Below are 14,485 nucleotides of genomic sequence, written 5' to 3' on the forward strand. Positions count from 1 at the left end.
GCGGCTTGTAGAGATGCCGACGGCCCGTCTCGAGCCCAGAGTGTCGGCTGTGCCAGAAATTGTCCTATAATCTGAACAAACGTTGAGGGGTAGGAGGTGAGGAGCCCACACACCCTTCAGTGAGGGGTCAGGCTCGGCCTCCAGCTGTGGGCGTGTCCAGCCCTGGGTGCGGGTGCCCAGGCCTTTCTGCTCCCAGCAGGCAGGCTCCGCAGGCAGGGACGGGCGGGAGGAGCTTAGCATTGTGTGAACATTGAAGACCTTTCGCTCGCTCTGCTGCTTTCTCTTTTAGCAGCGAAGTGTTTTTATCAGGGTGTGCACACGGGTTAGACGTGATGCTGCCGCACACTCAGTGGACTGTGGTGTCGCACAGACAAAGCCTGCGTGCGCTGGGAGACGGGAATGCGTGACTTGCTTTATTGTGACACGCCTCGCCGTGTCTGGAGCGGAGCCCACACTGCCTCCAAGGCTGCCTGTGTTTATCTGTTAATGAGACAAAACAAAAACTAGTAGAGAGGAAAAGTAACTTCAGAAAACCAGGTAGCCAGCCAAGTCCTATGGCCCCTGGCTGGGCCTCTGGGAGCCAATCAGAGCCGGGCAGGGGGGAGGGAGGAGTGTGCCTCTGGCCACGACGTTTGCTTCTGCCCATGAGTCTGGGCCTTGTCCGTGGACGACCTTCGTAGGTGGTTTTTAGAAGGTGCATCGAACTCTCACTACAGGAAATGGACACGTGTTAACGACTATTTAGCTCATTCACTCATGATGGGACCACAAAGCTGGTCTGTCTGTTCCGAGGAGCAGCCCTGAGCCCACGCACAGGGCCGGGGGCCTCTCGCTGCCCGGGGGTCGGGCATCCGGAGGGGGGCTTGGATTTTCTCTGCCACCTCACGTCTGGGTTATTTTGGGTTGGGGTGGGGGTACTGTCTCCCTTTCTATCTCATAGGCTGTTTGTTTCCAGGAAGACAAAGTTGTTTTCCTTTGATATTTGCTTAAATGTTTACTTTTAAGTGATGTAACTGTAGAAAAACACATGTCAATGTTTATTTATGTGGGAAAATGTTTTTTACATTTTTGACCTTTTTTTTTCCTTCTCTTTTGAACCCTCTAGCCAGTGAGAACATTGGTCATGACCAGCATGCCAGCTGAGTAAGTACTCAGTGTTGTGATGCCTTTCTCCTCAGTCTAGTGCTTTAGCCTTTGCTTCCGGTATGTCCTGGGAGCTGGGCTTCTGGCAGCCGCAGGCCGGGACTGTTTCTCAGTTGTGCTATATCACTAACATCGAGTTAGAAAATCCCTCAGCACTTGAAAGACTGAGTGTGCCCTGGCCAGGCTCCGTGGTTAGAGCGTCAGCCCTGGGCCTGGCAGGTTGCGGGGTGCAGGGCACGTACCGAGGTTGCGGTTGGCTCCCGGGCCCATAGGGGCGCTGGTGGCAGGCAGCCAGTCCATGGGTCTCTCCCCTGCCCTTCCACTCCCTCCGAAAAATTAATGGAAAATATCGTGGGAGAGGATTGAAAAAGTAAAAGACCAAGCAGGTCCGCCCTGAAGCTGGGTGCGGAGCCGGGCAGAGGGCTCGCACCTGTTGCTTTGCCTGTTGCTCAGCTGGCATGAGTGTGAGCACCCAGCCCAGGATCGCACCTGCTTGGCCGGCAGCCTCGCTCCCATTTCCCTGAAGCGCTGAGCAGGCTCTGGCGGGGAGCTCCCTGCATGCTTGGTGCGCGTCCACACGGTTCCTGAGGGTGCAGAGCCGCTGGACAGCACGGCACTTCCAGCGGAAATGCGGCACCATCTTTGTGACAGATTTTGGAATTCCTGTTTACAGGGACACCTGTGTTTCTTCATATCAGCCATAGGTTTTAAGGTTTTGAGATTCTCATCGAAACCTGGGCCCTTTCCGTGAAAATCAGGCTGCAGCAGGCGTGCGAGTTCCACCCATTCGCAGGAGCAGGTCCCTTCCTGCCGAGCCACCACTGAGAGAGGCAGGCCCGCCCGTGGCTGGTGAGCGCACTCTCAGGCCGCACACTCCTGGCCGCATTCCTGCCCGTCTAGGACGTGGCGAAGCCGTCGCAGCCGGGCCTGCTCAGCCCTTCACAGCGACACTCAGTGAGAGCGACATCCTGTGTCTCCCCGGGGTCCCAGTGATGGCGTGGGAGATGGGGACATGGCAGCACAGCTGAAAGGGGTGCAGAAGCGCAGCCGTCCTGCCTTTTCGATGGGCTGCATCCCCAATGCTCCTGCAGGAAGCCTTGACGGTGCTGTTTTCCCTCCGACAGCAAGCAGAGCATCGTCACCCGGGTGGTGGCCAAACTGAAAGGCTTCTCGTTGGCCCGAGAAGTGTGTGAGAGCACCACCCACGTGCTGGCCGGGCAGGCGCTGCGCACCCTCAACGTGCTGCTGGGCCTGGCTCGCGGCTGCTGGATCCTCTCCTACGAGTGGGTGAGTCTGTGCTGGGCCCGTGTTCCCATGGAGACCGTCCTGGGAGAGGGGGTCTGTGCTGGGCCCCGTGTTCCCACTGAGACCCTCCTGATAGTGGGGGTCTGTGCTGGGCCCCAAGTTCCCACTGAGACCCTCCTGATAGTGGGGGTCTGTGCTGGGCCCCGAGTTCCCACTGAGACCCTCCTGATAGTGGGGGTCTGTGCTGGGCCCCGAGTTCCCACTGAGACCCTCCTGATAGTGGGGGTCTGTGCTGGGCCCCGAGTTCCCACTGAGACCCTCCTGATAGTGGGGGTCTGTGCTGGGCCCCGAGTTCCCACTGAGACCCTCCTGATAGTGGGGGTCTGTGCTGGGCCCCGAGTTCCCACTGAGACCCTCCTGATAGTGGGGGTCTGTGCTGGGCCCCAAGTTCCCACTGAGACCGTCCTGGGACTGGGGGTCTGTGCTGGGCCGCAGGTTCTGACCCTGACGGTGCTGCGCTGGGCTGGGTTGCCCAGAAATGTGGACAGGAGAGTCGTGCCCTGCACACCGTGTTGGTTGCACACCTTCCTGCGGCCCTGGCTGCATTCTCGGGGCGGGGGCGGGGGGAGGACCCTCGGCCGCCGGAAGAAGCCTGATTAGAGCCAAAGGGAAGGGAGACCCCTGTGCATGTTCTCACAGTCGCACGTACTTTCCTGCGTCTGAGTGAGAGGTAATGTGACTTACGTTGGGGTGGTTTCAGAAGCCCCAAGAATTGGCGGATGGTTTTTGCAGATGGCGTCCCTGAGGTGAGCCATGTCCGTGTGTCCACTTGGACACTTTCTGTCTTACACGTCTATCTGTAGCATTACTTGCCCTCATTTCTATGAATTAAAGACCATTTATTTTTTTAATCATTGTTTTCATTATTCATAAAAGTTGAAATTGTCTGTTGCCGTTTCTGCTTTTACTTGCTCCTCACCCCAGTCACTCCGAAGCCTCGCGGTCGGGCAAGTGGTGTCGACCGTTCCTTGCGTGGCTCTTGCATCTGCTCACTGTCCACCCCGGCTCCTCCCCTGAGATGACTCCTAGTAACACTGCTCGCTCACTCCAGGGGCTGTCAGTGCTCTGCCCTGCACTCCAGGGCTGTCAGTGCTCTGCCCTGCGGGAGCTCTGGACCAGCTCTCGGGCCCGGGAAGCAGAAGACATCAGAGCTTAGGGTCACGAGTGGGAGGGAAATGGCCTGGGACGCTCTGTCCGCATTGGTGGCGGTTGGGGGTCACTGTGCCTGATCGTATGTCAGGACTGACCCGCACGGACGGGCATGAGATGGCACCTGTAAGTCGGCTTCCGTGAGTGATGCCCTGTTCTCTCTCCTGGTCACGCCATGGCCTCCTCAGTCAGCGGCTCCTCCCCTCATGTCCCAGAGGAAGAAGGTCCTGTATCTATGGAGATGCCTCTGTGCCAGCCTGCCCCCTGGCACCTGGAGTGTCCCCTCTGCCTCCCTGGGCACCTCTGTGTCCCCCAGGGTGTGGCCTGGGCCTCCCACGAACCCTCTGCAGAAGCGGAGCAGGAGCCAGGTGCAAGGTTCTCCTGCCTGTGGGGTTCTCCTGTCTGTGAGGTTCTCCTGTCTGTGGGGTTCTCCTGCCTGTGGGGTTCCCCTCCCTGTGGGGTTCTCCTGCCTGTGGGGTTCTCCTGCCTGTGAGGTTCTCCTGCCTGTGGGGTTCTCTTGTCTGTGGGGTTCACCTGTCTGTGGGGTTCCGGTCTGTGGGAAATTGCCTGCCTTTGGGGGTCCCCCGCCCTTTGGGGTTCTCCCTCCTGTGGGGGTTTTCCCCCTGAATTTTGAAGAAAAGGTGGGGGGGGGGGGCGGGAAGGGGAGTAAAATTTCATGGCTAATACAATGGGGGCCTTGACTTTCCGAGTTTAATTGTTTCCGTGACCGGAGCTTCGTAACTCAAAATTACTCGTATGGCAAAATCAAAAAAGTGAAACGAGTGAGACACGTTGATGCTGGGCTGATGGTTGTGGCGTTCACTGTGACCGTTCGCTGCGCCAACTAGCGGTGGGGTATCTGAAAGCTGGCTCGTAACCCGAATTTTAGCTCGCAACCTCAAAGCAAAAAATTTGCCGAGAGACGGGCTCGTATCTCGAAAAACCTCGTTTAGTCGGGACACTCGTAAAGTCAAGGCCCCCACTGTTCACGGCCGGTCCCTGCCAGCTCCCCCAGGGTCTGCTGGAGGAAGCGGCCACTCAGGCCCCGAGGGAGTGACAGCACCACAGCGTTGGAGGGAGCATAGCTGCCGCCCCGCCCGTGGGGAGCTCACGGCAGCCTGGTGACGGCAGCCTGGTGACGGCAGCCTGGTGACGGCAGCCTGGTGACGCGCCGAGCGGCCCAGGAGGCAGTTTCTCAGGGCCAAGGTGGCAGCGTCCCCGCGCCCCTCGGGGAGCCCCCGTCTGTGCGAGAGGACGGGCTCTCTCTGTGGTCCCCCCTTTTGCCAGTGTCCCAGTGCAGTTTGGGGGATTCTTAAAATACTCTTGGCGAGCAGTGTGAGCTTGCCTCCAAGACAAACACGGCCGGGAATGTTTTTACTTCAGGGCCCTGTGGTCTCTGGAAATTTCTCGTAGCGTTCTAGCCGTTCTTCCCAATAGACGGTTGTATGTGGCCCACGCAGTCTGTCACTGTGGTGATTTTCTAACAAAATCCGTGTGTTTCATCTGTTTTTCTTTGGGAAGCGCGCTGGCAGCCCCTCCCAGTTGGCGGCCCAGAGCGCTGGTCTCCCGCTTCAGGCTGGTGCCGGAGGTAGAGAGAGGACCAGCGGGCGTGGCATGTCCGTGGGCAGCAGACGGGCGCGGCACAGCGGGAAAAGGAGGAACTGGCCCCCACAGGCCCCATTAGGTTGAGACACGGCATTCCGTCGTGTTGTGCTCAGGCGTGGGCTCCGTGGTCCTTCGCCGTCACGGGCTGGGCGTCTCCCGCGCTCTCTGTGTGGCCTCCGGGGAGGGTGACCCGCCTCCCTCCTGTCCCCTGGGGTGGAGTCCGTGCCTGGGAGATGGAGCTGGGCGAGCGTGTCAGCCTGTGTCGGGTAGGAGGGGGGTCTGAGCTCGGTGTCGGTGCAGGCCTTTCCTTGGCAGGGCAGGACGGGGGCCACTCGGACGTCGCTGCGGCCCTTCCCGCTGTCCTGGGGCGTCGTGCGGCCGTCTAACCTGGGGCTGTGTGCTCTCATGAGCAGCTACCGGAAAGGCCCGCACTCCGAGGAGCTGGAGCTGAGCCTCGGGAGCGCGGGAGGAGGTGTGGGGGTCCCTCCCTGGCTGCTACCGGGGGACCGGAAGCCAGCACTCACCTGTGAGAGTAAACGAGAGAGAGGCTAAAAGTACTTTACAATCTCAGAACGAGAGACCTGGAGGTTGGAACAGGCTGGAATCTCTGAGGGAAGGTGGGGGTTGGGGGTGGAGGGGAGATCAACCAAAGCACTTTATGGGTGTAGGCCAGTGATGGCGAACCTTTTGAGCTTGGCGTGTCAGCATTTTGAAAAACCCTAACTTGACTCTGGTGCCGTGTCACATATAGAAATTTTTTGATATTTGCAACCATAGTAAAACAAAGACTTATATTTTTGATATTTATTTTATATATTTAAATGCCATTTAACAAACAAAAATCAACCAAAAAAATGAGTTTATGTGTCACCTCTGACACGCGTGTCATAGGTTCGCCATCACTGGTGTAGGCATAACCCATGGACACAGACACAGTGTGGTGGGTGTGGGGTGGGCTAGAGGGGTCATTGGGGGACAGAGGGGACATCGATAATACTTCCAACAATAAAGCTTTTTAAAAAGAATTTTAGAATTGCTTCTGGCCTCTGAGCTGAAAAGGTCCCGTGCAGGCATCGTGCATCACCATAAACTGCAAGCGTGTGCTCCTGTGGGAGCTCAGGACAGTCAGGTGACCTGGGCTCCTGTGAGAAAAGGACTTTGCAGCTCAAGTTCATGGGAAGCAGGGCCGGAGCCTGAGTTGCTCCCAGCGCCTGACACTGGACGATTGTCGCTGCTAAGAGCTCTGCTCTGTTTTCATAAAGATGCTCCTGCTGTGTGTCTCGGTTGCGTTGGAATGTGTTACATTTATTTTTGTTTTCATTTTGATAAGGGACAGAGGAGCCCGTGTTATTTATAAAGACGCTTGGCCTTCGAGTAGCTGCTGGAGGGAGGCTGGGTCGCCCTGCTCTGTGCTGGTGAGATGTACGGCGTGGCTGCCAGGCGCCTCGGAGCTCGCCAGCCCCAGAATAGCCATTCAGCATTCTGCGCGTCGCTGTCGCCATGGGCCGTGCCCGCGTGCAGCTTCCTCGCTCCTCCATCGGAGGCTTGGTGTCTGTCCGCTCACATCTCTTAAAAAGGGAAAGGGTTCCCAGCTACTTATTTTTAGGACGTTTTTGCTTATCTTCTCTGTCGTGGTCACGTAGGTCGTGTGGAGGCCCTGGTTTAGTGCCACTTTGGGGCCAGCTGTGTGGTGCTTTCTGAGCCTTAAAGACACAGGAGACCAGGTCTGGATTCTGTAGGGCTGGGCCCCAGGACCGTGCTGCCCAGGGCGGGGCTGGGGGCATTGAGCGGGTGGGGGACAGGCCGCTCCCAACCATGTTCGTGGTCCTCGCCTAGAAAGTTCTCGGCTCGGAGCTGCCCTGTCAGGAGGCCCGCGCACGCCCAGCGGGCACAGTCGTCCTGGGGACCCGGGACGTGCGTTCTCCCAGCTGGGATGTTGCTGGGGGTTCAGTCACTGGCTCACAGTGCTTGGAAATGGGGGGTTTTCAACAAGAATTCGGCGTTTCCCCAGTTCCGAGGCCCTGTTCCCCAGGCACCCCCTTCCCAAGGTAGCCTGGGTCACCCTCCCCCCCCCACCCCCAAACGCCGGTGTCTTCGTTCTGTGACTGCACGCAGCATGTGGGTCTGAACGGTGAACGGGTGGGAGGTGACTGTTAGTGCTGACCTTGCCCGTGGCAGGGAAGCCGTTAGACCCTCGGAGCTGCTTCCGTATCCAAGTCAGCTGCTCAGGCAGCTCAGTACTGCTCACGACCATCACATGGAAGCACCGTGCAGGCAGGGGAGCAGGGCGGGCACGTGTTGTGTGTCCTTCCGTGTGACGTGTCCAGTGGGTGAGTCCGGGGGTGCCCAGTGGGCACCGGGCATGCTCCCAGTGCGTGAGAAGCCCTGAAGCTGGGCGAGGCGGTGGCTGCACAGCATGCGCATCCGCCGAAGGCCACTGCCCTTTAGATAGTTCATGGGTAGCGTGTGAGCTGCGCTCCGTTACATGGCCTCTTGGAGGCAGCCTTGCGTCTGCTGCATTGGTCTGTATTTTTAGAGAAACTTGATGAATTACAGAAAGTCTTCCTTGGTTCTCAGAGATGGTTGGAAAGAGGAGGAATGGCTTATTTTGGAACCCATGTTACTGCCTTGAAACCTCGCCAGTCCAAGTGGGTCTTCTCGGAAGTCTAGGTCTCCCTGATTCCTGGCTCCACCGTGTCCAGGACATAAGCACTCGGCTATTTAGTCTTGAAAATTATACGATTGACAGCCTGTCTTCCTCCGAAGTTGAACCTCCGTGTAACTTCTGTGCACGACTGTTCACTGCCCACAGGGACGAGTTCATTCTCAGTGACGCGTGGTGTTTCCATGGACAGACTTGTCTTCTGTCACAGAGCTGTGGAGAGGGGGAGATCGGTTTAACCCAGGTGTGGGTTCTGGGTTCTTGGCTCACTGCACTGTCTAGTGGGAGAGACATACTCTCCCTCTAGAAAAAAATAAAGGCCGTGTACACATAGCAAATTCTCTTGTTTGAGAACATTGCTACCTTCACAACTGAGACAAAGACTCTGAAGTCTGATGAGAAAAATCCTATAATTTTGGTGTTAGCTTAAAATAGAAAAAAATGGCAATTATTGTTTGAGTTCTTCTTCTGTAGGAAAGGCAAGCTTGGCAAATGCAAATGTTTGTCCCTGCACCTGCCCAGCTAGAGGAGGAAGGTGGCAGAAGACAGCCGGTCACTCCTGGTGGTGGAGTGGGGGAAGGCAGACTCGTGAGCTGTTGGAATTAACGGGATCCCCGTGGGTAAATCCACAGCACAGGTGCTCAGTGTCAGCTGGTGTTTTGTATCAGTTCTTCTTACGCCAAGAACATTGTTGGCGTGTCCCCTCCAGTGGCCCCCTTTTTTCTTTTTTTAATATATTTTTATTGATGTCAGAGAGGAAGGGAGAGGGAGAGAGATAGAAGCATCAATGGTGAGAGAGAATCATTGATGGGCTGCCCCTTGCACGCCCCTCACTGGGGATCGAGCCCACAACCCAGGCGTGTGCCCTGACCCGGAATCGAACCCTGACCTCCTGGTTCACAGGTCGATGCTCAACCACTGAGCTATGCTGGCCGGGCCGGGCCCCCTTCTCTTTGCCTGCTGTGTTCTCCCATGTGCGCCTGGTGCCATGTTGCTGTGGGAGTTAACAATTACATGTGGCAGGTGGCGTGCTCTGGACACAGGTCCACAACAGCGATGGATGCAGCTGACCACTTAGGAGTTTAGAGTAAACTTAATAATGCGATTATAATAGCTCACCGAGTCCTCGTAAATATTTTCAACATGATCAGTAAATCAGCTTCATAGTACAGCTGTAATTTTTCTACCAGGAGTCGATCTTCATTACACGGAGTGTTTCATTTTTTCAAGTACAACCTAAAATCTCCCTGTCGGTCGCTTTTTCTTTAATCCCAGCTTTCTCTCTTCACTTGGACTGAAATCTGTGTTGTTTTCCCTGCTTTAATTTTTTTTTTTTTGAGAAGGCAAAAATTAAGTGTACCTTGTTTTTGTGACTACATTAATCTTTTTTAAACACTTAAGAAGAGTTCTTAGGAAATTAAGAAAATATTAAGAAATTAAGGTGAATGTTAGGAAAAGGTAATTTGGTGGTTTTTGTCCTGGAAAGGGACACTTACGGATGTTGAGCCGTAGTACCTTAGACCACTCGGAATTTTCTGATTCTCTGGGGAATAAGAAGTTCAGGCAGTTGGTGAGAGCACCGTGACCCCTCGCCAGCACCGGACTAGGTAACAGTCTATACTTTTTTACTTAAAAACAAGATGAAACGAAGGGGAAAAGCCTCCACTTTCCATAGAAACACGAATTGATACACAGGACACTTGGGTTTATGCTCTTCTGTCTTATAACCCACACAAAGCTGCCTCACAGGGTGGTTCATGCAGCTTGGATGCTCTTGCTGGGGAGCCCTAGCTGAGGCAACAAGGCGAGAAAAATAAAGACGTCTACGGGGAGGGCGGGGAGGGGGGGCATAGACTGCCCACACGCAGGAGATGCACAGAGAAGCTCCCACAGCTCGTAGCCCGAGCCCAGCAGGGTTACAGGCAAGGTCATATGTATTTCTGTCTACGAGAAATGAACAACTGGAATTCTAATACTTTTTAGCCCAGTTTACATTACACCCCAGAAATGGAAGTACTTAAGTTTACATCTGACAATATTGGCAGGATCTGTTCGTTGAAAACTACAAAACTTGTGAAAGAAATCAAACCAGACCAAGATAAACGGGCAGAGAGCTGTGCATTGGAGGGCGTCTGGTCTGTGGGTTCACCCCAGTTCTGGGACCACGACCCGGGAGCCCTGCCGCTCCCCCTCGAGGCGGGTCCTCGCGAGGCTGTGGCGCAGCTGTTACCGGGCCTGTCGTCAGCGAGGTCCCGGGAAGCCCCTTGGTTTGGTTTGGTTTGGCCCATGTCTTTATTGTAGAGACGGAGCTCATGGCATGAAGCGCGGGTGATGCCGGCACTGACGCGTGATGTGAGCTGCGTTCCGGGGCGGCGTGTGGACGGTGGGATGTGTGTGGGTGGGTTGGATGGAGGGAGGCCACGCGTCCTGTCTGTGTGTCTGTCTTTTCTGCGGCGGTCACTGCCCCAGGAAGGCACGCCCGTGTCCTGCTCAGGGCCTCGCCGGTGTCCAGCGTGAGGGCCGACAGTCCAGTTCTGCTCTGTCTGGCTTCACGTCTGCCTCGTCCCGGCGGGGAGAGGCCCCTTTTCCCTGTTCAACACCCTTTTCAGACTTCTCTCCTGCCGCCTGCCCCCGTCTCGGGGAGTCGGGAGCGGTCACTGGACACTCGCTCCCTGTCGACTTCCTTCTCTGGACGCTGGCATCCCAGTGTGCTCCGCCCTTCGGAGCCCCTGACCATGGAGCCAGCTTCTCGGCCAGCTCTCTGCTGCGGACCCTTCCCTGCCTTTTGACCCCATCATTTCAGCTGCCTGTTGGCATGTGCTGAAGGTGCCGTGCGACCGGAGGCGACTTTGTCCTCGTGTGGGATGCTCTCCCTGCCGTGCACTTGACGACAGCAGCTTTCCGGCTGGTTTGCAATCACTGTGGCCCCCCCCCACCCCCCCAAGTGGAATGATGTACATACAGCGAGGAGAGCATGGATGCGGGCGGGTCTGGGCTGCACGGAGTAAGGGCTCCCACGATATGGAACGTGGTATCAGTTGCTGTCGATCGAACAATAAGGCAAGAAAATGGTTTCTCGTTGAATTCACAAGGTTCATGCTTTACGAGTGTGAGAAATATGTTCATGTGTGGTGAATCTGAAATACCCTCCTGTCAGGGCTGTGACACATGGGGTGCACCCTCTGTACCCCTTCAATTCCATCCCTGCTTCGCTTGGCTTCTTAGTGACTTCCTGTCACATATCTGATGGGAAATATGTTGGGTTAACTTTTTATTTTTAAGGTCACTTATGGTCTTGACTGTTGTCTTGCAGAATATACTTTCTCTGTTTTGAATATGGAGGTAAAGATCAGTTTGGCTAGTGAAGGTACTAAAGGAAAAAGTGTGTACTTCTTTCTGTAATATCTTTCTGATTTGATTTCCTTACAGTGGAATCTATTTCCTGTTATCTCTGTAAATTATTCATTCTTTGAGTACGTAGAGAAATGAAACACAGTTCACTTACCAAAGCTGTACTGTCGATGTCCTAGGCTTTATTTCCATAACATTTAGAGAGGGACCAGCTCAGAGAACAAGTTTCCCCAGAGGCTTTTGAATCCGGTGGCATTTTTGTGTGGCTTCTACTTGAACTCAGTGCCACTCTGGCTCTGGCACTGTGTGCTCCTGGCCTCCTGCTGGTCACGCTGCCTCCTGTCCACGCTGAGCCTGGGTCCTGGGCTAAGCATGTGACTATGAGGAACCACGCAGCTAGCGTGTCTCTGTCAGTGACCGTGGCCAATAACGTCAGGAAAATAGTTATTCTGAGTGTTTAACCACCCAGAGAGAGCGGGGAAACGGCTTCAGTGTCGAGTTTCCATACTTATAAAACCTCCTTTCACTGAACTTCCTAAGTTGTTTTTTAATGTTGGTTAGGCAGTAAAAATCAGGGACAACCAAAAAGCGGCCTAATTGGCAAAATGCTCGTGGACTCACAGGACCAACTGGAGACGGAGCGGGTCCCGAGCTCACAGCCTGCCGTAACCTCTCCCACGGAGGCAGGTTTCCCTCGACCTGCTGATCCCCAGGCCGTGGGGGGCCCAGCCCAGGAGCTCGCTCCTGGCTTTTCTCCTGATTCTCTTGCCCCGAGCCGATGCCCCCAGCACACGGGGAAAGAAACAGCATCTCTCATGTCTCCCCAACGGGCCCCGCCCCCCGTCTTCCTACCCTTCTTCCAGAGCATCCCACTCCAGCCGGAAAGGGGCCGTCTTGGCTGGAGTCCTCTCTCCGCTGGCGTCCCCTCCCCCTTGCCTGCTGAGCTCCGTGTAAACGTCAGCTCGTGGCCGACCCTTTCTGGGTTCTCCTAGACCAGGGTGGGGAGCCTCGCGTCCACGGGTCCAAGGCCCGGGAAATCGTTTGGTCTGGCCCTGCCGAGTTCATTAAATGTTGGACCAAATCAGTTGCTAATTTTGTGTGGCCCGAGGATGATGCTGTAAATCCCCCAACGGCCCTTGGCGAGAAAGGTTCCCCGCCCCTGCTAGGCAGCCAGTTGGCTTCCCCTCTGGGTTCCCACGGCCTGTGCCGGAGCACCCCATGTGGTCTGCCCCCCGTCCCCGCCTCCCACAGAGCCTGGCCTCCTCGGGGTCTGGGTGTGTTTCCAGGACCTGGCATGGGATCCTGCTCATGGTCACAGATGAGCGATACATGAGCCAGGAAAGAGCTGTGGGTGACTCCATGTGTCTGAGGGCCCAGGCCAGTGCTGGGGGTAGCATTCGGACCCCGTGCCCTGCGCCCGGCCTCCCTGCCACACGCACTTGCTCTTAGAAACAGCGTGGCCGTCCCATGTGGGTCGTGCTGGCTGTGCTGGTAGGAGGGGATGCTTCAGGCCGGCTCCCGTAGATGGTGCTGAGCTGTAGGAACTCCCAAAGGGAAGGCTTCCGCTTCATCGCCAGGGGTTCAGCCGGAAGGACATAGCTCTGTGTAGCCACTGCAGGAAGAAGGGATATCAGACTTGGCGTGACCGACACATGCGTTATGTGGTGACTCCGGTTGTGAATCCTGCCGGAGCGTAGAGACAGGCTGGAGGGATTCGGTCACAGAGCAGGCGGCGCCCGAGTCTCAGGCGTTGCTGAATCAAAATGGAAACGTCGTTTTGATCATTTGAATGTGTGGATTCAGATGCTGCAGTTACTGCTGCAGCTGCTGCTGCTGCTGCTGCTGATGGAAGCGTGTTCATGAGATACTTCCTCTTCACAGTCTGGGAGTCTCACGTGTGCTCTGGGGAACTTCTGAAAGTCAGACGATGTTAGGAACAGTCACACACCACGGGTTGCTGTGTAAGTTTAGGCCTATGGTCTGTCTTCTCCTAATTTGTGTACCTTTCTTTTTAATAAGACTGTGGAAACACTTCCCGAGCACCGTCTGCATGCCTCCTTAAGTTGGAAACGTGTAGTCTTAAAGAAATGTCCTGTTCCGTGTCTAGGAGCAGGGTGGTCTCTGGTCGTACTTGGCCTCCATGGGACAATAGCCCTGGCGTCCAGTCATCACGAGACGTCACCTGGCCAGGCCCTTACCCGTCTGCCGTGTGTGCAGCTGGAGGTGCTGGGCCCCTTCGGGGTGCAACACGCCTGCTCTGATCTGGGGGGTGCACTCGCCGCTGGGTTTTCCTTTTGCTCGCTTCTAGATGGCTTGTTATTCACTCAGAATATTTAACAATAAATATTTAAAATGCTGCTTTCTGTGCCGTTGCAGGTCCTGTGGTCTTTGGAACTGGGTCACTGGATTTCTGAGGAACCCTTCGAGCTCTCCGACTCCTTTCCTGCCGCTCCGGTGAGTCAAGCGTTACTTTGTGGTGGGAACCACAACTACAATTTCTTGAGAAACTGTTATTAGCAAAGCTAAGGGCTCAGATGTTTATTAAATCAAGAACACTTATGCCCATAACTAAGAAAACATCCACAGAACTGAATACTTTTTAATCTATTTATTTGTGAGAACAAATGTGAAAATCTTTGCAAAAAGTTGTGAGAAATGCATTCTCAAAAAGTCTTAATTGTGGAGCCCTCAGGACTGAGAAACAAAAATGAGAAGGCGGGGTCTTGAGAAGGAACTCTGTATCTCGCTCGCAGCTTTGAAAGGTGATGCTGTTGCTGCCCGTAGAGACAGACTGATAGGTGTAAAAACGTGGCCTGCCAGCCGTACGCCGCGGACTTTGTTTTCCCGTTTCCCTAAACTCGGCTTCCACTTGACCGATGCGAATGGGTAGGCGCCAGGGCCTGGTTTCCGAAGGCTGAGGCCGGATCCCGCAGGTGGTCTCGGTGGCTGGGGAGCAGGACTGCGCAGCTGTCGACTGGTGCATGACGGTTTGTTCATGCAGAAGGTTACGACCTGGAAGGCGAACGGCGATGGTCTCGGCACCAGCCTTGGTGCGTTTTGGCCGCTCGAGTGTTTGGGGTGCTGATCACGTGACAAGACATTGGCCTCTGCCCTGAATCGCTGTGGCTCTCGGGTTGTTGGGCTGTTTTGTTTTCATTTGTAAGATGACTGCTTTGATTTCCTGTCCACTTCATAAATGTTTTCTGAAGGAGAGAAAAGTGTCCTCTCCGCGCGGCCCTTTTGAGATCCAGGTAAGGAAGGGAAGCGTCG

At 55.3% G+C, this 14,485-nt stretch overlaps 1 protein-coding gene across 6 annotated transcripts in view; it reads left to right on the top strand.

Moving 5' to 3' along the window:
• The window catches only part of MCPH1 (microcephalin 1), a 29,095-nt gene extending 14,810 nt beyond the window's left edge, over positions 1-14,285 (top strand). For 2 of the 6 annotated variants that reach the window (XM_023748521.1, XM_023748522.1), the window contains exons 9-12: positions 1,106-1,143; positions 2,268-2,430; positions 13,592-13,669; positions 13,969-14,282. In XM_023748521.1, the coding sequence (XP_023604289.1) occupies positions 1,106-1,143; positions 2,268-2,430; positions 13,592-13,669; positions 13,969-13,974 (285 nt within the window). In that variant the 3' untranslated portion in view covers positions 13,975-14,282. Of the gene's footprint in view, positions 1-1,105; positions 1,144-2,267; positions 2,431-3,148; positions 3,243-13,591; positions 13,670-13,968 lie in introns of those variants that run through there. The other 4 variants (XM_023748524.1, XM_023748523.1, XM_023748519.1 and 1 more) reach the window with 3 other exon arrangements.
• Positions 14,286-14,485: the final 200 nt, after the last annotated feature.

The sequence above is a fragment of the Myotis lucifugus genome, unplaced genomic scaffold, assembly GCF_000147115.1.
Source record: "Myotis lucifugus unplaced genomic scaffold, Myoluc2.0 scaffold_1493, whole genome shotgun sequence".
NCBI lineage: Eukaryota > Metazoa > Chordata > Mammalia > Chiroptera > Vespertilionidae > Myotis > Myotis lucifugus.